General features: G+C 43.7%; 1 protein-coding gene across 6 annotated transcripts in view; it reads left to right on the top strand.

Moving 5' to 3' along the window:
- Window positions 1-22,516, top strand: part of LOC132142595 (lysine-specific demethylase 2A-like) — a 28,453-nt gene that overhangs the window by 3,127 nt on the left and 2,810 nt on the right. For 2 of the 6 annotated variants that reach the window (XM_059552578.1, XM_059552579.1), the window contains exons 2-18: window positions 1,946-2,084; window positions 2,168-2,246; window positions 2,405-2,451; window positions 2,542-2,720; window positions 2,811-2,917; window positions 3,137-3,230; window positions 5,548-5,701; window positions 5,902-6,017; window positions 13,216-13,342; window positions 13,438-13,670; window positions 13,890-13,967; window positions 14,523-14,774; window positions 14,857-14,973; window positions 19,775-19,861; window positions 20,126-20,284; window positions 20,615-20,641; window positions 21,165-22,306. In XM_059552578.1, the coding sequence (XP_059408561.1) occupies window positions 1,946-2,084; window positions 2,168-2,246; window positions 2,405-2,451; window positions 2,542-2,720; window positions 2,811-2,917; window positions 3,137-3,230; window positions 5,548-5,701; window positions 5,902-6,017; window positions 13,216-13,342; window positions 13,438-13,670; window positions 13,890-13,967; window positions 14,523-14,774; window positions 14,857-14,973; window positions 19,775-19,861; window positions 20,126-20,284; window positions 20,615-20,641; window positions 21,165-22,306 (3,137 nt within the window). Of the gene's footprint in view, window positions 1-455; window positions 614-1,945; window positions 2,085-2,167; window positions 2,247-2,404; window positions 2,452-2,541; window positions 2,721-2,810; window positions 2,918-3,136; window positions 3,231-5,547; window positions 5,702-5,901; window positions 6,018-13,215; window positions 13,343-13,437; window positions 13,671-13,889; window positions 13,968-14,522; window positions 14,775-14,856; window positions 14,974-19,774; window positions 19,862-20,125; window positions 20,285-20,614; window positions 20,642-21,164; window positions 22,307-22,516 lie in introns of those variants that run through there. The other 4 variants (XM_059552576.1, XM_059552581.1, XM_059552577.1 and 1 more) reach the window with 4 other exon arrangements.

Here is a 22,516-nt window from a genome sequence, read left to right as displayed (position 1 = left end):
CATAAAATATTGTCAGTTAACAACTTAATGTGTACAAAAATGCTGAATGTTAGTTGCTGACGCTGACTTTTTTAACTTTTAAAATTATTAATGTGTGATTGTCTGTAGTGGTTCTGTTTAAAGACGCTTTGAGAGAATTTGTAGCAGGTAGTTAAAAGATCTCTTAGCCTTGTGCTCAAGATATGAATTTATAATTTATCATCTATAATGTTAGCGTTGTTTAAAATCATATTGTTGGTTGGATTGTAACATTTCCCCCAATAGTTTTTGAAGAACAGGACAGTGGTTGAAAGTAAGGATGATTGGATGGATTGTTGTTTGCAGACTGTCTTTGTCGAGGCTGGGGAAGTGGAGGACGAATGATGAGATTGGTTTAGTGGACCATGTGATCAGACATGTGGAAACGGGGGAGGAATGGGAGGGGGCACTGCAGAGGCGAAAGGATGACCGAGGAGAACAGACGGCAGATTTTCACTTTTTGAAAGAAAGGCAGGGATGGAGAATGGGCAGGAGATCCTTACGCTTGTTGATGGAGGAGTGTTGTTGATGAGACGCAGAGGCAGGAAGAGGAAAATCCAGCAGAGGGATGAAGATGTGACACTGAAGGTGCGAGGTGTGTAGTGTCTCATTGCCCTCCACATGGGCTTCCTCTTAGTGCACTGCAGTCTAGGGGCTTGCTTAATGAGATGGTGATCAAAAGCAAGGAAATAACAAGAGTGCATTTAAGGTTTTCATTCTGGAATCAGTTTCATTGTTCTTTTTTTTATCCTCATTCATTCCCCTCCAGTGTTCCCCTATTGTGCTCTATTATTAACATGTACTCATGTTGCAGTACAGGTTGTACTGTTTCACCCTAAATGCTTATTTGCTGCTTTAGTTACTGAGAGATCTGGCAGTTTGTTGATCTGGTGTGAATGGAAGAGGTGGAAAGATGCAGTGACAGGTGCAGGAATTGCGCACAGGCCCAGAGGAGGTGAAAACTGAAGCTTTGTTGACTAGGGATGGACACAAGCATGCGTTTGGGCGGTTCCCTGCTGTCTGATTGGTTGGAATGGGAACATGGTGTACATGGTGACTTTCAATTTGTGACAGCAGTTTTAGATTAATGTACACACAGGACATGATCTTGCGTTCAGTTAGACAAAGCACAATTGATGTATTGGAACAGAACACGCATACTGAATCGCTTGTTTTTAACATGACATAATGCAATTCTCAATTTTTGAATGAAGAGTTATGAGGCCAATATTCGAGTGTTTGGGCTATTTTCTGCTAATGCGAAGGTTCTTTTTTCTTTTCCAGTAGGGCTTTGTTTGCTTGCTCATAGAGGTCCACATGGTTCACCACAGAGATATTGAGGGCAGAGGAGAGGGCCTTATTGTTTTGTTCTGTGTGTGTTACTCACCTGCTCTCGGTGAGCTGTGGTGCATGTCAGCATCATTAACATTGCAAACATGCATTATTTCAGATACTTTTTTCCTTTGTGAAAGAAGTTCCATCCACATAATCGGTACACTAACATTCATTTATTTTAAATAAATGCTGTTCTTTTGAACTTTCTATTCATCGAGGAATCCTGAAAAGAAAAAAAATCATTGTGAAAACCGTCCCCAAAAATATTAAGCGGCACAACTGTTTTCACTAAATAATAATATAGTTGGTACTATGAAGGACTGAAATGCTCAAGTAAAAGCTCTTTTCATGCTGAGTTAGTCAAATTGACCACCGTTGAAAGTCAGAGGGCTTTTCTGTACTCACTGTATCTGATTGTGGGCAAGTGGATCTCTCGGCCTTGTGTAGGTGTGTGCTCAAATAGCCCAAGAGTTGAAATGGTGGTAGTTATGCAACATTTGTTCAGCATTCAGAAGACAAGGAGGAGTGTATGCAGAGAAATAGTGTTGCTCTTGCATCGTTTTTTCATGGTCTCATTCTCTCACTCTTACAGCGGTCTGGCACACGGCGGCGTTACCAAGACGATGGCCTTTCCGATGACGAGATCGATGGAAAGAGGACTTTCGATCTGGAAGAGAAGCTCCACAGCAACCGTTTTGGCTCAGACCGAGTCAAACGCATGGAGGGCAAAGGTGAAAAAGTGATCAGACTCTTTATGGAACTCTTCAAAGATCTTCATGGAGTGTGTAATTTAATGCTGCCTGTTGTTTTTTAGACCTCACATATGAGTACATTCAGAGATGTGGGCTTCGGGACCCCATTGTGTTTGAGAGACCTGATGGACTTGGCATCAAGTAAGAGATTGTCCCTTTTTTTTATTTTTTTTTTTATTATTATCTATGCCCTGTACAGTTCCTATTTTTCCTCTTTTTTTTTTTTTCTTTCACATTTCAGAATGTTTATAAAGTTTTACATTTTAATATAATCTGAATTTGCTATATTTTCTTTTAAGAATGCCAGATCCAGACTTCAGTGTAAATAATGTGAAGTCGTTAGTAGGTAAGTGTTTTTGTGGTTCAATATGCTGATGAATTTCATGTTGATTAGCATCAGCTTCAGCATCTCCTTCCTGCTCATCGCTCTTTACAGGAAGTCGGCGTATGATTGACGTTATGGATGTGGATACTCAAAAGGGGACGGAGATGTCAATGATGCAATGGAAGAGCTATTATACGACTCCTCCCTCTCAGAGAGAGAAGCTTTATAATGTTATCAGCCTTGAATTTAGCCACACTAAACTAGAGAGTTATGTCCAAAGACCTGCCACGGTAGGTACCTTAACACTTAAGACTAGCCAAAAAATACATATATTTAGACCAGTCTGTGATGGTTAGAATATTTTTTCCATGTTGTTACAGGTGGACATGATTGACTGGGTGGACAACATGTGGCCAAGACACTTGAAGGAAAGACAAAGAGATGCCACAAATTCTATCACTGACATGCAATACCCTAAAGTGCAGAAGTGAGCATATATTACATCCCTAAAAGAGTCTATATTAATGAATGCTCAGTCTTATTTTATATCTTGCGAAGGCTTTAAAGCAAAAAAGGACAAGGAAATAAGCCTGCTGCATTAACTTCATGTCCCATTTCTCACACAGCTCTCTTTGTTCATTTTTGTTATTCTTCAACAAAACCGTAATTTCCCCCCATTTTAAATTTGCCTGTGTTCTGTTTCCAGGTACTGCCTAATGAGCGTGCAGGGCTGTTACACAGATTTCCATGTAGACTTTGGAGGCACATCTGTGTGGTATCACATACAGCGGGGCTGCAAGGTCAGAGAACACTGTGTATATATACTAGGGGTGTAACGATATACCAATGCAATGGTTCGGTTCATATCACCATTTGGAGCCATGGTTCATTTTGCTGTGGGGGTAGGGTTCATGGCATGGGACAAGCAATGCTAAAGAACACTAGAGTGTTCACTGAGTGAACACTGTTAGTTCATTAATTAATGCATTAACAAATTAGGCTTTAAAAATGGTTGCTTTGTAAAGTGTTACCAATTTTTTTTTTTTATGAAATAATGCCTAAATAATGCAAACTAGTCACTGGACAACATTATATCTAGGCTACATATAAAAATGCATGTTCCATGGATAAATAAAATGGAATAGCTGGACAATAAGGAAATTATTTTAATCAAATATGTAAACTCAATCTGACACTTGTAGGGGTGTGCACGGATAGTCGAGCATTCGAATATTCGTTCTGCTCTAATTATTCGATAAATAAAAATGATATTCGAATTTCGCAAAAATTTGGTCACTTTCTGTGATTCTCCACGGCATATTTAAAGATGCGTGCAAGCAAAAAATAATTAATGAATGAATAAGGGGCTGTTCACATATCGCTCCTAAAAACGTGTGGAAAACGCTAGGCGTGCCGCTTTCTCCTTCTTTCCAAAGCGTTCGGGCAGTAGCGCTCCTGGGGCATCTGCCGTTACTAAGCAACAATGACACGCTCTCTCCATGAAGACGCGGAAATTTCAGTAAAGGATAAATAAAATCGCTTTCAGTAGCTCTGCTACTAAATTTATTTCAAAATGGCAATCCATATACAGCTATGATCAGCTGTTCAGCTTTCAACATTGTTATGGGAAAAGATGAAGCCGAATGTTTAGTTCTTGTCACATGACCTGCGGTGCGCTTGCGGCATTCTGAAAAGTTGAGATGTTTTCAACTCGATGCGGTGCAGACGCGCCTGGAAAAAATGAGCGCGTCGCACCGCGTGCGGCTATTATGAGCGCGCATACCACGCGCCTACATTGGAAATAACGAACTTTAGCGTGCAAAAGACGCGATATGTGAACGGCCCCTAAGAACTGCGGTCTTCTACAGTACTTCAAATATGCCATGGAGAATCACAGAAAGTGACCAAATTCAAGTAAGAAGTAAGAAAAAAATACTTTTGAACATTATCAGAACATTTTCCTTGATGCAAGTGGTGCGGGTGCAGCCGCCGTCACCAACGATGAAGAGGATGCAATGCCCACTCGTCGGAAAAGGCTGAGCCAGTTCTTCAGCGATGATTACAGAGTCCAGCCGAGACGAGTGGGAATGCGGGCTAGTCTTGTATTGCAGCATGCAGCTCCCTTGCAGAGCAAACTCAACATGGATATTATGGATGAGGCCATTTGTGCATTTTGAGAGTGGGAAAGATGCGGATGACTGATCTGCTCTCGTAATCGGTTAGGCTTCAACTTGCATACAATAGTGCATAAATGTTTGCAGGAATTTCCAGCTTTATAATCGCAAAACCTTGTGGAATGTGTAGGATTATGCACAATGCTCCCACAAGACCCCTGCGAAACACAGCAACTAAACTCAGCGTTTTATAGTAGTATTTTCATTCTAATGTGTGTATACGACATTCCCAGTCATAGTTATAGGGTTACTCCACCCCAAAGTGAGAATTTTGTCATTAATCACTTATCTCATTGTCATTACAAACCCATAAAAGCTTTGTTCATCTTCGAACACAATTTAAGATATTTTGGATGAAAACCGGGAGGCTTTCAGACTGTCCCATTGACTGCCAAATAAATTACACCGTCAAGGTCCAGAAAAGTATGAAAGACATCATATGAAAGACATATGAGAGACAAATTGATGAATAAAGTCAGTTATTTTTGCTTTCTTCGCGTGCAAAATATATTCTCGTCACTTCATAACATTACGTTTGAACCACTGGTGGCAGATGGACTATTCTGACAATGTCTTTCATACTTTTCTGGACCTTGGCAGTGTAATTTATTTGGCAGTCAATGGGACAGGCAAAAGCCTCCCGGTTTTCATCCAAAAAATCTTAAATTGTGTTCGAAGACGAACAAAGCTTTTATGGGTTTGGAACGATATGGTGGGTAAGTGATTAATGACAATTTTCATTTCGGGATTCTTGTTGAAAAAAAACCTTTGAAGAGTAGTGTACGTGCTGAAATCATTGTGATTTTAATTTAGCAGGGACACAAGAGCTCATTGATAATGTCATATGAACTGTTTTATTTTGTATCTGACAATTAGTTTGCTGTCAAAATACCCCAAAATGGTTTTGGCCTAGATGAGCTCGATTTGGATGTGTCTGCTACAGGTGTTTTGGTTAATCCCGCCCACGCCACAAAACCTGGAGCTTTATGAGAACTGGGTGTTGTCAGGGAAACAAGGCGACATCTTCCTTGGTGACAAGGCCACTGATTGCCAGAGGATTGAGCTCAAGCAGGGCTACACCTTCATCATTCCTTCAGGTAAGCACATGCAGGCAAACACATTTGTTTACATGAAAAACACTTAATTGTTATATTGTGTGTATATTTATTTAGAATTTCTTAGATTACCATGTGTTTACATGGTTTTAGTTTTGAATGATTCATTTGAGCTTTCTTAAATGACATGTTTGCGGTGAATAATACCTAAATAAAACCTTTATTTTATTTTTTTTTGTTAGGATGGGTCCATGCTGTGTACACTCCAGTAGACACACTTGTATTTGGTGGGAACTTTCTACATAGTTTTAACATCCCCATGCAGCTCTACATCTCCAACATTGAGGACAGGACACGGGTGAGTCTAGCATTTTACTGCAACCACCATTGTCTTGTGTAACTTACATGAACCTTTATGGGCTTACTGCTAGTAAATAAATTTCACAAAACCTGCAAGAACATGAGTGGGTCATATTTCACCAGAGAGATAAACAAAGTAGTAAGAAATAATTTTTTTTTAAATATATATAACGTCTCCGGTTACTCACGTAACCTTGGTTCCCTTATCGAGTCGGTCTCTCGACATTACGTATGGGGGGAAATCCTCGAAATTATGAAGTCTGATTGAATAACTCTTTTGCTTGCAAATAGCCAATGGCGCCCCTGCCCTCACCTGATTGGCTGACAGCCATCAATATAGGTGACAGCGGGCGCCAAAATACCTCAGAATCTTCGACTGAACGAGAGCTACGAGGCTGTAAGGCTTTCCACACGGCAGGTTACGTAATGTCTCGTTCCCTCCTCTCAGGGAACCAAGGTTACGTGAGTAACCGGAGACGTTCCCTTATCGAGTCGGTCTCTCGACATTACGTATGGGGAACAATAAAACCCCCGCCGTGTGGAAAAAAACTGTCCGGCCCGGCTCGCATCGAGCCACAGTAGAGCATAAGCACTAATTCTTACAGCGCTAGCTCTAGGTCGGGTACCAATCCTGTTTGAAACCTCTCTTGGCACTGAGTCAAATCGGCTTCTACACCATCGTAATCCCGTGCAACCAGATAAGCAACACTGGTGTGATATGGGGAAAATGCAGCAAAATGTTGGTGCTTGGGAATACACTGCCGGCTTATAATGCGGGCATAATACGGGGACCACATTAGATAGCTAATGAATACATCAACCGCAGCTATTACTAAAATAACTGACGCTGTCTTTACGACCTGGTTGAAACCATGGCCCCATCTGGCGCGTGCCCATAGCCTACTCCAATGACTGCTCAATTCCTTCCTCCTGCACTGACAGCACATGTGATGCGAATGAAGGAATGTCCAAATTATAGAATCTCGCAAACGTGTTGCGAGACGACCAGCCCGCTGCAAAACAAATGTCCTGAATAGACATGCCTTTCGCCCAAGCCCATGACGACGACAAACTCCTTGTGGAGTGGGCGTGCACCCCGATTGGGCAGGCGGTTCCCCGGGAAACATAAGCCAGTCGCACAGCCTCCACTATCCAGTGTGATAGCCTCTGCTTCGACAGCGCGCTGCCCTTCCTGGCACCCGCGTAGCAGACGAAAAGCTGCTCTGACGTTCGAAACTGGCTAGTTCTGTTCACATAAGCACGCACGGGGCACAAAGCACACTTCTGAGACACTGAATTACTGTCCTCCTCGGGGCAAAATGCTTGAATTGTTACTATCTGAGCTCTGAACAGCGTTGAGAGCACTTTAGGCGAGTAGCCGCGTTTGGGTAAAAGTCTGACCATACAATCATCCGGTCCAAACTGCATACACACGCTGTTCACTGACAGGGCATGTAAGTCTCCCACTCATTTCCCGCAAGCTAGCGCGAGCAGTAGCGCCGTCTTAAATGAGAGCACTTTAAGGTCGCTAAACTCGGCTGGTTCAAAAGGTGGGTCGGACAGCGCACTAAGCACTAACGACAGGTCCCAGACCGGCATCTGACAAAGGCGAGGTGGATTAAGCCGCCTAGCTCCCCGAAGAAAGCTTATCAGGGGGTGCCTCCCCACTGAAGGCCGTCTAGCAAGTCACGAAAAATGGCGATAGCGCCCACGTAGACTTTCACTGTAGATGGAGAACTGCCAATATCCAGACATTCCTGTAGGAAGGTCCAGAATAATGGAGATATCGCAACTCCTGGGGTCCTCATTTTTGTCAACACATCAGTTAGCAAATACTTTCCACTTCAGAGTGTATAAACGCCTCATCGAAGGGGCTCTAGCCTCTGCTATTGTCTGCAGCACTCGCTGATATACTCCACGCTGATCTGCCACACATGCAGGTCCCAAAGCTCTGGGTTGTGGTGCCATATGGTGCCCCTCGCCTGGGATAAGAGGTCCCTTCTCGGCGGGATCCGCCACGGGGGAAGCCGTGACATGTTCACCAGTTCCGGGAACCACGGCTGGTTGGGCCATTTGGGTGCTACCAGGATCAACGCACATCTCTCCTCCCTGATCTTTTGCAGCACCAGCGGCATTAACTTAACTGGGGGAAAACCATACTTCTGTCCCTTGGGCCAGCGGCTCGACAGCGCGTCTCCCCCCAGGGGGGATGCTGTCAGCGAGAAGTACAGAGGGCAATGGGCGTTCTCCTGCGACGCAAAGAGGTCGATCTCCGCTTTGCCAAACAGATTCCAGATCATATTTATTGTTTGCGGGTGGAGCCTCCATTCTCCATGTACAATGCCATCCCTGGACAGCATGTCCGCTCCGCAATTCAAACTGCCCAGTACGTGCACTGCTCGAATCGACAGAAGTACCCTGTCCGTCCATAAAAGCAGCTGTCTCGCTAATCGCTGCAGGGATCGCGAACGCAAACCTCCCTGGCGATTGATGTAAGCCACCACCGCCGTGTTGTCCGTTCTGATGAGAACATGACGGTCTTTCACGAATGGAAGGAAACTCTGCAGCGCTAGATGATCCGCTTCCATCTCCAAGCAGTTTATATGCCATCACGTCTGGTCCTCTGCCCACGTACCGAATGCTGGTCTGCCATCGCATAGGGCTCCCCAGCCTGATAGTGATGCATCCATAGTGACCACTACACGTCTGACCACTCTGCCCATAGCTGCACCCTGCTCGAATATGGTCGTGCCGAACCAAGGGGCAGAGTCTCGAGACATGAACGCGTTATGGTAAGGCATTCCGTTCCCGCTCTCAAGCCCACGGCTTCACTCGGCTCTGTAACCAGTGTTGAAGCGGTCTCATGTGCAACAAGCCCAGTCTGCAGACGGAGGCTGCAGCCGCCATCAGACCGAGCAACCTCTGAAACGTTCTTAAGGGGATTGCTCTGCCTTGAACGAAGAGGGCTAGTGCAGTGGTTCCCAACCTTTTTCAACTCGCGGCCCACTGCAAAAAAATTAACTGACCCCGCTATTGTTGGGTTAATAACTTAGTACTCAGAAGCTAGATTGTTAACTGTATTTATTTAATGAACTAGGGCTGTGCCATATGAAAAAAAAAAAAAACTATCGCGATTTCTTTGATCTATTTTGCGATTGTGACACACACCGATATCCTTTTACATTCATAAATCCATTCAGGATTAATTTGAAACATATTTCCAAAAGAAAACCAATAAGAGCTTTATCAAAAAGTTGTAACGTCTCTAGAACCGACATAAGTCAAAATTATCACTATAGTAAAGATGTAACAAAATGTATAGACTTACGGCAAAAAAATAAAAAATCCCGTGTACAGGGACTTTTTTTTTTCTTTTTTGCCATGCATTGTTCATAGACCTCATTAATTGTAGCGGTGCCTCAGGTGTTTGCAGTGTGTATACAGTATGTGTATGCGGTCAGCAGCGAGAGCGCATAAATATAACGCGAAAGCAAATAAAAATACTACACGAGTGCGAATCTCTCTGTTCGCACGCAGATTTCCTTTGCTCTGTCACAAAACCAGACGTGCTTGCTCAGATACACGCTGCTCTGCGCGGAGAGAGTGTGCGCAGTTAAAACGTGTCTCCTCTCACTTAAACTGCGTCCTGTGCACTCACAATTCTCTCTATGCTCATGTGTTGGATATTAATTATTTTCGCACGTTTTTATTTCTAGCCTTTTACCGCATGCAGTGTGAACGCTCTGATCCGTTAACATGGGCTCGGAAAAAAGGCGCATCACAGACAATGTGTGAACCTGGAGTTAGGCATATGCCCTGTCTGTTCTGTTCCCGCGCTAGGCGCAATGCATTCTGATTGGATCGGATAGCAAACTAAGGGAGGTCAGGGCCGTGGAAAATCGTGCTATAAAGCGGTTTAGAAATCGCGCATGCTCAAATCTTGATTTTATGACGATTTCTTTTAATCGCACAGCCCTAGAATGGACTCGAAATTAACAGAAAATAATTGGCGGCCCACCTACAATACCAGGTTGATAACCAGGTTGATAACCACTGGGCTAGTGTATTGTGAATCGACTGGATTCTCGGCTCTGACAGCTTCGCGATCATAGGGCGCGGGTCCAGTATCATACCCAGGAATGTGATATATTGGCGCGGCTGCAGTGTGCTCTTCTGAATGTTCACAGACAGCCCTGACTTTGCTGCAGCCTGGAATTGAACTACTGGTTTCGTCTGGTCAGAGGAGAACTGGCCCCCCAACTGAGCCTGGTTTCTCCCAAGGTTTTTTGCTCCATTCTGTCACCGATGGAGTTTCGGTTCCTTGCCGCTGTTGCCTCTGGCTTGCTTAGTTGGGGTCACTTCATCAACAGCGATATCGTTGACTTGATTGCAAATAAATACACAGACACTATTTAACTGAACAAAGATGACATCACTGAATTCAATGATGAACTGCCTTTATCATTTTGCATTATTGACGCACTGTTTTCCTAATGAATGTTGTTCAGTTGCTTTGACGCAATGTATTTTGTTTAAAGCGCTATATAAATAAAGGTGACTTGACTTGACAGCCCCAAACTTGTCAGGTGGGCGAGGAGTCTGTGTTTGTATTCCTCAAGAGCGCTTCTCGACCGCGCGATGACTAACCAGTCGTCGAGATAGTTCAGTATGCGCATTCCACTGAGCTTCAGGGGAGCGAGCGCTGTATTCATGCACATTGTAAATACGCGGAGAGCCAAAGCGAGCCCAAACGGCAGCACTTTGAACTGATATGCCACACCCTCGAATGCAAAACGCAGGAAGCTCTCACAGGATCTGCTTCACAGTTATCATCTTGAACGTGCGTTTCGCGAGCGCTTTGTTCGGTAATCTCAGGTCTAAGATGGGGTGCATACCTCCGTCCTTTTTCGGAACTAGAAAATAACGGCTGTAGAAACTGGAATTTCTCCGTTCCCTGGGCACTATCTCGACTGCTTGTTTGGCCAGGAGAGAGGATATTTCTGCTCGTAGCAGCAGGGCGCTCTGTTCTGATACTTCTGTCATAATCACACCGATGAAGTGGGGTGGTCTGCGAGCGAACTGGAGCGTATAGCCGCCTTTTAGCGTGTTGATCACCCAATAAGATTCCGCCGGGAGCGTCGCCCACGCGCTCAGATGACTTAATTCAGGGGGCATTAATGCATGCTGTGGCGGGGGCTGCGCGCCAGCCACCGGGGAAGCATTGACCGCTATATGAATGACAGGTGACTCGTCCGCGGCTTCTTGCACGGGAACATACATCGTCACCTCCTCGGGTTTCCCCGAGCTTCTGCTTTGCGAAGCGTCTCTCGGGGGAGAGGCTTCGCTTATGTCACGGGTAATAGTAGAGGGAGTAAGAAAGCTCTTTTGCTGAAGCATGTAATGCATGTTTATTGAAACCGAACACAGCGGTTTCACTGACACAACATTTACACTGTTGACGAACTCTAGGCGGGAACACACCCTCTTCACCGCGGGTCCGACGAACACGTCCCGCGCTCTCTTCTCCCTGGCATGAGCATCAGGAACGCTGCTCCTTCTTGCCCGCCGGGCTCCCTTGGCTGCTAGAGGCCGGTTTCGTACAGAAACCAGGCTTCCTGGGCTGCCTCTGGCGGAACGGTGGCTCTGGCTCACGACGCTCTCCCGCTCTCGGGAATGCGCACCTAGTATATCCCGCCGGGCGCTGCGCTGAAGAGGACCTGGACCTCGCTGCAGGGGAGGCTTGAGACCGTTTCGGCAGGAAATGAGGCATCATCTTAGACTGCTTAGACACATCTGCGATGTGAGCAGTGGCTCGACATGGCCTAGAAGGCAAAGAGGCGGTTTTCCAGCCTGGAGAAGATGCCAGGTGGACCGCGATTGCATCCTCGACGGGAGGCGGTCGCGTGTATCCTAATTTCTCCGCCCCTTCCACCATCGTCAGCAGCTGGGTCCCCTGTGCATGGGCTCGGGCTGAGTAAGGGGAGCGCCATGCCCGCGTGAGTTCCTAGTAGACATCAGGGAAAAAGGGCGCGGGTCTCTGCGGGGCTTCAGCCTGACGGCCCGCGCCAAGGAAGGATCCGTCCATCCATCTCTTAGATGGCAGCTCCATGGGGGCTGTCCACTCCAATTCCATATCTGCCACCGTCTCCGTGAGGATCGCCATAAGCTCCGCATCCATTGAGGCGGGGGCACCTTCAGACGGGGCCTCGGACCACGCTCCCTGGTCGGAGGCATTCGTAGACATGGCGTCGTCCTCCTCATATCCAAACAAGACCATTTCCCGCGCTTCTAGTGGAGGGAGGGAACTGGCCTCAGAGTATGAGAGGGGATTTTTCACGTGAGGATGGCGTGGGCGTTGGGCCGACGCCAATACCTCGACAGAATCCGTCGACAGAGCTCTCTGCAGTCTCTCGGTTCGCGGCTCGACGGCGGCGGACGGGGGAGAGGCAGGAGATACAGGGCCACCGTTACGGGTAATGGCTACCCTAGCACGAAGGATCTTGATGGGAAGCTCCTCACAGGCACGACATCCCGATCCTTCGAATGCCGCCTGTGCATGAGCCCGACCCAGACACAGCACACACTGCTCGTGTGCGTCCGGGAAATCCATGGGCCCACCACACATGCGGCAAAGTGACATCGCAAGTGAGAAATCGCCGGAACGCCAAGAGGATAATTTTCCACAATTTTCCGCTCTGAATGCGTGAATCCACGGCGAAACCAGACTCAAGTAAAGAAAAAAAGATTCTGAGGTATCTTGGCGCCCGCCATCACTTATATTGATGGCTGTCAGCCAATCAGGTGAGGGCGGGGGCGCCATTAGCTATTTGCAAGCAAAAGAGTTATTCAATCAGACTTCATAATTTCGAGGAAATGGATTTCCCCCCATACGTAATGTCGAGAGACCGACTCGATAAGGGAACCACAACATTTGGACTGTACCATTTTGCAAATTAAGCACACTTCTCCTCAATTTTCATCAAAATGAAGAGGAAAAGATGTATCATTACTGCAATCCAATAATCATGGTATTATTTATTGTACCTATTGTTTTTTTTTTACTGTTTTACAGTAATGAGAGTTTTCTTTTTCACATAATTTTTGAAATTTGGTAGGCGAAGGTGTGTATTTTTAATGAAAATAATAACAGGGGATAGAAAAAGTCATAAAGATCATAGTCTGTGGTTGCTCCTCAGGTGCCAGCTAAGTTCCGGTATCCATTCTTTCATGAGATGTGCTGGTATGTGTTGGAGCGTTATCTGTACAGCATGACCAACACCTCCTACCTCATCCCTGAGTTTCAGAAATACTCTCTGGGAATTGGTAAGCACATTAACACATTCACTTCCTTCAGATTTGATTGTATTGAGCACAGATACTCTTAAGTCTGTTTCTCGTTTTCCAAATCCAATACACAGGCTTGAGGCAGAAAGGCTCCGGTTGTGAGGTACTAAATGGCCATGCTGAAGAGGAAATGGATAACAACGATGCTCCATCTCCACCTAATGCACCAGGGGTGAAGCTTCACTTGACTCCTTTTGAGCTACAGGGGCTGTGGCACCTGGTGGAGGAGTTGGAGTCACTGCCGTCACATAAGAAATGCGTGCCTTCGGGAATACACAATGCTGCTGCCCTTCTACATGACTTACAGGTCAGAACTCATGCCCATTGTGTTTTATACTTCTGGAAATGGTTATTTTGATGTACTTGCTGGTGATATTTTTGATATGTTTAGTTTTTTGTTTTGTTTTTTATAAGAAATGTAATTTGACATGCAGGATATTAGTGGTTAATATTAGGTGTTGTTGCTTAAGAATCTGTTCAGTCATTTTTACATTTAATGAAAGTGTTTTTGTTTTCTGTCTTTTAGGCATTATTGAAAGAACATGCTGAAGACATCCCTGAACTCTCTTACACAGGAAAACCCATTGTCAGATGGCCAAAGAGGGTAAGATCACGGAATTAGTTTCTTTAAATAGGTTGTTCGTAATTGGCTTTCCAGAAAAGCATCCAGTTTTTGTCAATTGTAATTTTTGTGATCAGTAGTTGTAATTTCGTGCCATACAGTGGAATAATTAATTTTATTCAGAAGAGGTATTTGTAACATCATGGTATTTCCTTGTTTAATTTTTTTTTCTATAGTAATGAAAATCAGTTTGTCAGAACAGTTATTTTGTTCCAGCATACATTAAATTAATAGTGCAACCATATGTTGGTCAACCGTTTTTTGTCCTCCTTTTGATTGCAGTATGAGCAAAATATGAAGTGAACCTTTTATTTGCTGCACTCTTAATTGTGACTGTCTAAATATTTAACTTAAACATGAAGCTGGAGTTAACTGCCATCAAAAGGGGGCATAATGATGGATAAAACAAAACCTTAAAATTGGCTTCCTCTCTCTTTTTTTTCTTTTTTTTTTCTTTACAATACCATCTGAATATTCTCCCTTTAACCCATCACACTGTAGAACTTACCTCTGATTTCTCTTTGTCCCTTATCCAAGCCCCCCTGGTACCAGCCCCCTTCTCCTCCTCCACCTGTTATTCGTCCCAAGCTGGCAGCCACACCTGTTTTTCCACGGGCATCGAAACCATCCTCTAATATGTCGGTGCTGCGCCGCCGCCGCGTACGCTGTAAACGGTGCGAGGCCTGTCTGCGAACAGAATGTGGAGACTGCAACTTTTGCAGAGACATGAAGAAATTTGGTGGACCTGGCAAACTCAAACAGACCTGTGTCCTGCGCCAGTGTCTCGCTGTGAGTGTCTTCACATTGTGCATTTTATTTTTAATGTAGCCTTTCTTTTGTTTGTTTATATTGATTAATGTTTTCTCAATAGCCTGGTCTGCCGCTCTCTGCTGTATGTGAGATCTGTGGGGAAGGCAACCAGGAAACTAGTGAAGAGCTCATGGAGTGCTCCAACTGTGCTCAGATTACACATCCTAGCTGTTTGAAGGTAAAAACAATATTAGTACAGACAGCAATTCAGTAGACTTCTTAAAATGCTTTATTCAGATTAATTCATCTTGTGAGCATTGTGACTAGAGGCTTTGCGATGTGTGGACATCAGAAAACTATTTTCAGATCAATCGACCGCAACAAATGGCTTCTGGAAGTAAAAATCGTATTCATGTTCTCAATAGAGAAATGCATTATTATAGCAAGAATCCTTAGCTATGTATAAGCATTTCAGGGACCGACTTACCTGACCTTTAAAAAACCTTTACCATGAGAGTTTAATTGCCAAATTTCTAGTTATGAAAAGCACTTCCCAGAGTCTTAGAGAGAGTACATCTCAGATACTTAAATACAGGGCTTAAAGTTCTCCGGAAGCGTGCCGGATTTCTGGCGTGCAGCGTTTGGCTGTGAAAGAAAAAAAAAAATCTTAAATGATTTCACTTTTGAGTCCATGAGTGCGCCTGCCAATGGTTAGAGAGGAGCAGCTTCACTCTCAATCAAACTAACGTTACTAGCCAATCAGAATGTTTTGCTCTTATAAACACGAAACGCGCATAATAGTATACAATTGCAGAGTCGCAGCCCTGATGAATGGAGAAGTGTGACAAAAAGCTGTGAGGCGCAATTGTCAGAGATGTCCATCTAATGCATATTTATATAGAAAAGTGAATTATAAAGCAGCGGAGCTTTGTAAACAGTTCAGAGTAATCATGTAATCTGCATAAGAGCGATATGTATATATATATATATATATTAGGGATGGGTGTTTTCCACAAATATCACATTCGAATATTTGAGCTCACAAAAAACGAATATTCGAATATTCGTTTATTTAAATTAAGTTTAATGAGTCAGACGTTATTTTTCAGCAACATTTGTTTTCGTCATTTTGAACAAGCTTACAATAAGCTTGAACATAACACATCGTGTTTTGTACCTGAAAACCTTTAACAATGCGTGCAAACAAACAAAAGTACAGATTAAAAGCAAAAAAAAAAAAAAGTGAACAAAGAACAAACGTAAAGCAGCCTGCAGCAATTAGGCTATTGTACAGAATGTAGCTTACACTTAACTTTTAAACTGTCAGCAAATCTTTTTAAACTTTTTTTCTATTGTTTTACATGTTCTTGTTAAGAAATACGGGCATGTAAAAATGATCGGAGGAAAGTCGGCTCCTTAGTCTGTTAACAATAAGGCCGGCCGAGGAGAAAACACGCTCTGACGCCACAGACGTTGGCGGGACTCACAAATAACGGTGTGTTAAGCGAATACGTTTTGTGAAGCGCTTTGTGTTTTCGTTTCACCACTGAATGGGATCCTCATCTGGTGGAATACATGGCTCCAGCAAGAACTGTTCCCACTCGTCTCGGCTGGACTCTCTGTAATCATCGCTGAAGAACTGGCTCTGCCTTTTCCGACGAGTGGGCATTGCATCCTCTTCATCGTGGCGACTGCATCCGCACCACTCGCATCAAGGAAAATGATCCGATAATGTTCAAAAAAGTTTTTTTTTTCTTACTTCTCTCATGTTTTCATCGAGAAACCTGAGATGTTTGTGCCGAGGGTCTAGGGCAGACGCGAGAAGAGGAGTTTTCACTGCATTCTCCAAGTTAGCGGTGTTTATTCGTTGCTTGAGAGATGCCGCAACACAATGTTCTTAAATTCGGTCACTTTCTGTGATTCTCCACGGCATATTTGAAGTACTGTAGAAGACCGCAGTTCTTTTAGGGGGCGTTCACATATCGCGTCTTTTGCATGCTCAAGTTCGTTATTTCCAATGTAGGCGCGCGGTATGCGCGCTCATAATGGAAGCGACGCGTCCGCACAGCATCCAGTTAAAAACATCTCAACTTTTCAGAATGCCGCAAGCAAACTGCGGGTCATGTGACAAGAACTAAACATTCAGCTTCATCCTTTCCTGTAACAACGTTGAAAGCTCAGCCAAGATGAAGGAACAGCTGATCATAGCTGTATATGGATTGCCATTTTGAAATAAATTTAGTAGCAGAGCTACTGAAAGCGATTTTTTGTGCTGCAAATCCATTTATCGTTTGCTGAAATTTCCGCGTCTTCATGGAGAGAACGCGTCGCCTCAGGAGCGCTTCTGCCCGAGCGCTTTGGAAAGAAGGAGAAAGCGCCGCGCATAGCCTTTTCCACGCCTTATTAGGCGCGATATGTGAATGGCCCCTTAATCATTCATTAATTATTTTTTGCTTGCATACACCTTCAAATATGCCGTGGAGAATCACAGAAAGTGACCAAATTAGGTTTTATTGTGAACTTTTTTTTTTTTTTTTTTTTTGCGAAATTCGAATATCATTTTTATTTATCGAATAATTAGAGCAGAACGAATATTCGAATGTTCGACTATCCGTGCACATCCCTAATATATATATATATATATATATATATATATATATACATAGCTAAGGATTCTTGCTATAATAATGCATTTCTCTATTGAGAACATGAATACGATTTTTACTTCCAGAAGCCATTTGTTGCGCTCGATTGATCTGAAAATATATATATATATATACAGGTCCTTCTAAAAAAATTAGCATATTGTGATAAAGTTCATTATTTTCCATAATGTAATGATAAAAATTAAATTTCATATATTTTAGATTCATTGCACACCAACTGAAATATTTCAGGTCTTTTATTGTTTTAATACTGATGATTTTGGCATACAGTTCATGAAAACCCAAAATTCCTATCTCAAAAAATTAGCATATCATGAAAAGCTTCTCTAAACAAGCTATTAACCTAATCATCTGAATCAACTAATTAACTCTAAACACCTGCAAAAGATTCCTGAGGCTTTTAAAAACTCCCAGCCTGGTTCATTACTCAAAACCGCAATCATGGGTAAGACTGCTGACCAGAAGGCCATCATTGACACCCTCAAGCGAGAGGTGTCACAGGAGGAGACACAGAAAGAAATTTCTGAACGAACAGACTGTTCCCAGAGTGCTGTATCAAGGCACCTCAGTGGGAAGTCTGTGGGAAGGAAAAAGTGTGGCAAAAAACGCTGCACAACGAGAAGAGGTGACCGGACCCTGAGGAAGATTGTGGAGAAGGACCGATTCCAGACCTTGGGGGACCTGCGGAAGCAGTGGACTGAGTCTGGAGTAGAAACATCCAGAGCCACCGTGCACAGGCGTGTGCAGGAAATGGGCTACATAGAAGCAGCACTGGACTGTTGCTCAGTGGTCCAAAGTACTTTTTTCGGATGAAAGCAAATTTTGCATGTCATTCGGAAATCAAGGTGCCAGAGTCTGGAGGAAGACTGGGGAGAAGGAAATGCCAAAATGCCTAAAGTCCAGTGTCAAGTACCCACAGTCAGTGATGGTGTGGGGTGCCATGTCAGCTGCTGGTGTTGGTCCACTGTGTTTTATCAAGGGCAGGGTCAATGCAGCTAGTTATCAGGAGATTTTGGAGCACTTCGTGCTTCCATCTGCTGAAAAGCTTTATGGAGATGAAGATTTCATTTTTCAGCATGACCTGGCACCTGCTCACAGTGCCAAAACCACTGGCAAATGGTTTACTGACCATGGTATTACTGTGCTCAATTGGCCTGCCAACTCTCCTGACCTGAACCCCATAGAGAATCTGTGGGATATTGTGAAGAGAAAGTTGAGAGACGCAAGACCCAACACTCTGGATGAGCTTAAGGCCACTATCGAAGCATCCTGGGCCTCCATAACACCTCAGCAGTGCCACAGGCTGATTGCCTCCATGCCACGCCGCTTTGAAGCAGTCATTTCTGCAAAAGGATTCCCGACCAAGTATTGAGTGCATAACTGAACATAATTATTTGAAGGTTGACTTTTTTGTATTAAAAACACTTTTCTTTTATTGGTCGGATGAAATATGCAAATTTTTTTAGATTTTGGGTTTTCATGAGCTGTATGCCAAAATCATCAGTATTAAAACAATGAAAGACCTGATATATTTCAGTTGGTGTGCAATGAATCTAAAATATATGAAAGTTTATTTTTTATCATTACATTATGGAAAATAATGAACTTTATCACAATATGCTAATTTTTTTAGAAGGACCTGTATATATATATATATATATATATATATATATATATATATATATATAGCCTGAATGCACTGTAAGTAGCTTTGGATAAAAGCATATGCCAAATGCATAAATGTAATGGTAATTTACAGGTAATATTCCAGTAAAGACTGTGTGTGTGAAAGGGTGTAAACTCTTCCCCTGTATATGCTTTGAATTTAAATTAAGGTTCATCTGGAAAAACAGTGTGCATTATCTCACTAGATTTGTAACGTAAATCATTTATAAACCTTTGCCAACATCAAAGAATACATCAGCCTTTGTATAAATATGGCCAAAATATTACAATTTAATGGATCTAAACATCGTTTAAACGCGCTGTAAACTGTAATGTCACCAGACTGCTTCATATTGCTTGTGGGAAATTGTGAAATTTGGAAATGGAAAGTTCAAAAGAACAGCATTTTTTTTTTAATAGATGTTTTTGTAACATTATTTACAATTTAATGCATCCTTGCTGAATAAAAGTTGTAATTTATTCTTAAAAACAACTTTTGAATGGTAATGTATACCCTTAGTATACTCAAAATCTTTTTTTTTTTTTTTTTTTTATTATTTTTAATTTATTTTTATGTCATTGCTCATTTCATTGTCATTTGCTATCTTTTGTGAAATGGACAGCTTTATTTGTTCTTATGATACGAGTACAGTGCCAATCTATACAGTTTCACTGTTGTAATGAATCTTATGTCTTCTGTCTGTGTAGACATCTGGTGAGGGAGTGATAAACAAAGACCTACCAAGCTGCTGGGAGTGTCCTAAATGTGTTGTGGGCAAAGAGACCGATTCTGAGGTAAAACACATCTTTATAAGCACATTGACCCACACGATTTTAAGAGGGCTTCTCCCCCTCTTGTTTGATTATACATTCATGCCTTTGAAATGAAGGAAGCTTTGAGTGTTTGTTCTAATGCTACTAGCTTTTGCAGGCCTACATTCATACACACTCATTCACACCCCTTTACACCACGTAGAAAGATGCATGCCAAGAGCTTACTGTGATGTACACACTCCGATCTGCGTGTGTAACAGTAACGCTTGTTTTCCTGTGTGCTAGTCGTCAGGCAGTGGTGATGACATCGCGGCACAGGATGGGTCAGGGGGGCTTGGGGGTGAGGGCGGGGCATGGCACAGGGTCGGGCGACCCCCCTCTTCTCTCTCTCACTGGTCGCTCCAGAAATGGGCCGCAGCCCCTGAGCAGCGGCTCAGGAAGCGGGTGAGAGGCTCAGTCTTCCTCACACCACTGCTGCCGCATGCACAGCTGCTCTACTCTTTATTATGTATTCCCTTCTCTACTCACTCTACATCTTGCAGTAAATCCCCCAGTTTTGTTCCTTCTTTTTTCCACTTCTTTCTTTTCTCGCTCTCTCTTTTTGGCCCTCCCTGCCCTGTTCATCATCATCGTGCCCCCTGCTTTGACTGACTGAGGGTTTCAGAATCAGCTCTGTGTTTGCAGCTAGTGTGATTCCATTCAGTGATCCTGTGTTCATCACTGTTGAGACTTTTGAAGTTCATATTAACCACAGTGTGTTGTTCTGTTTTGCAGCTAAAACTGGAAGGTGTTAAAACACATGTAAGTTTTTTTTATATCAGTGCTTGAATGATTTTCTAAATTTGTAATGAAAAAGCATTATTTTTTTAAGCATTGTTTTTGACAAGATAAAAAGTAGTGGTCGACCGAAATGAGTTTTGTGATGCTGATATCTTGGAAAGCGAGGGGCCGATAACCGATATAAAGTCGTTAAGTGTGAGCACTGTGCACGTTCAGGCGCTTCCGCTCTCAGCGCCATCAAAATAAAGGTCCCGCCTCGAGCACATCGACCAAGCAGAAAACTTATCGTCCAATGCCAATATTTGAAAAAGGCCAAATATCAGCCTTTGCGATATATAGGTCTACAACTAGTAAAAAGGCTGTTCTTTTACACGACGATAGAATAATTTTAACTAAAATATGTGACTTTTCATGAAGACTTTAAGGAATCATACCAGCTTGTGGAAAATGGGCATTTGATGTCCTCTTTAAAGATTGTTTAATGGTGGCTTTAGTGTACCTTTTTTCTTACTTTCTCTTTTACATGTTATTTTCTCTCTTTCAGAAACGCAAGTCTTTATCTCTTGATCCTCGCGTGGCTAAGATCTATCGGCGACATGGGATGGAACACGATGGTGATTCAGGCAGTGATGACGATAGTGCCAAGATGTCATCAGTCCGGGGCAGGGTCTCTTCATCCCGCCGGGGTTATGGAGCTGGTAGGCGAGGGCTTTGGAGAGGCTCCTCACATCGAGGGAGTCGAGGGGGAGGCAGCTTGGCAACAAGTTCGCTGAAAATGAGGAGGGGGCTCGGAGCAAGAGGGGAGAGAGGGGGTCGGGTTAGGCTAAGAGGAGGATCCCACATGAGGCGACGGCGCTATGAAACAGATGATGATGATGAAGACGACGATGATGATGAGGAAGATGATGATGAGGAGGAGGATGAAAGTGATGCAGAGCGACATCTTGGCCGGTCAGATAAGGAGCATCGTTCAAGGAAACGGAGGCGAAGAGTTGACGACTATGATGATGATGATGACGAGGATGATGATGATGAGGAAGACAGTGAGGAACAGGACTTTGAAGGAGAGGATGATGAGATGAGAGACTTAGATGATGGAGGAGAGGAAGATGAAGATGATGAGGATGGAGAGAACCAATCAGATTCTGATCCTGACCCACCCGTCTTACTAGTCTCAGACTTGAATGATGACCTGCTGAGCGATTCCTACCTGACTGTGACCCTCCAGCGTCCTCCAAAGGCCAAACGTGACCCCGGTTCCATTGTACCCAAACTGGAGGCGGCTATGTCTCCCCGAACACCTAGCGGTACTGGCTTCAACCAGCGCAAAATGCTACCCAAGACTCGTCTCAGGAACAGCACCCCGACACCAGCCGGAAATGGCCTCTCTCAATCCAAAAGCATCCACACGTCCGGCCGCCACATGAGGCGGAGCTCCAACCAGGATGGTCGAGAGCGAGACACAGAGTCACAGTCTTCTATGTCTTCTCGGTCCTCTGTTTCTCCACCACCACCTCCTCCAGCAATCGCCACTTCTTCTCCTCCTTCCCTCCTCTCTCATCCCTCATTCTGTGATGTAGGGAACGAGCGTGGCTGCGAAAAGGACATTTGGATGTCAGTGTTCCGTTACTTGGGTCGGATCGATATGGCTGTGTGTATGAGAGTCTGCAAGGCTTGGTACAAGTGGTAAGTGTAGTAGTTACAGTTAAAGCCTCAACAGATCCTTTTTAACAAGCTGGGGTGTTTCCTTTAATTTCCTTTTTCTGTTTGTTTGTTTTTATCAAACAAAAGGCCTTTTCACATTAGACATGAATGATTAAGCATAATAAAACCTGAATTGTGATATGGCCTAGTGCTATAATCAAGTCTCAAAGTCTGCGATGTAATTAAATACCG

The sequence above is a fragment of the Carassius carassius genome, chromosome 6 (assembly GCF_963082965.1).
Source record: "Carassius carassius chromosome 6, fCarCar2.1, whole genome shotgun sequence".
Lineage (NCBI taxonomy): Eukaryota > Metazoa > Chordata > Actinopteri > Cypriniformes > Cyprinidae > Carassius > Carassius carassius.
Note: the sequence above shows the minus strand (reverse complement) of the source record. Positions and strands in the feature narration are given on the sequence as shown.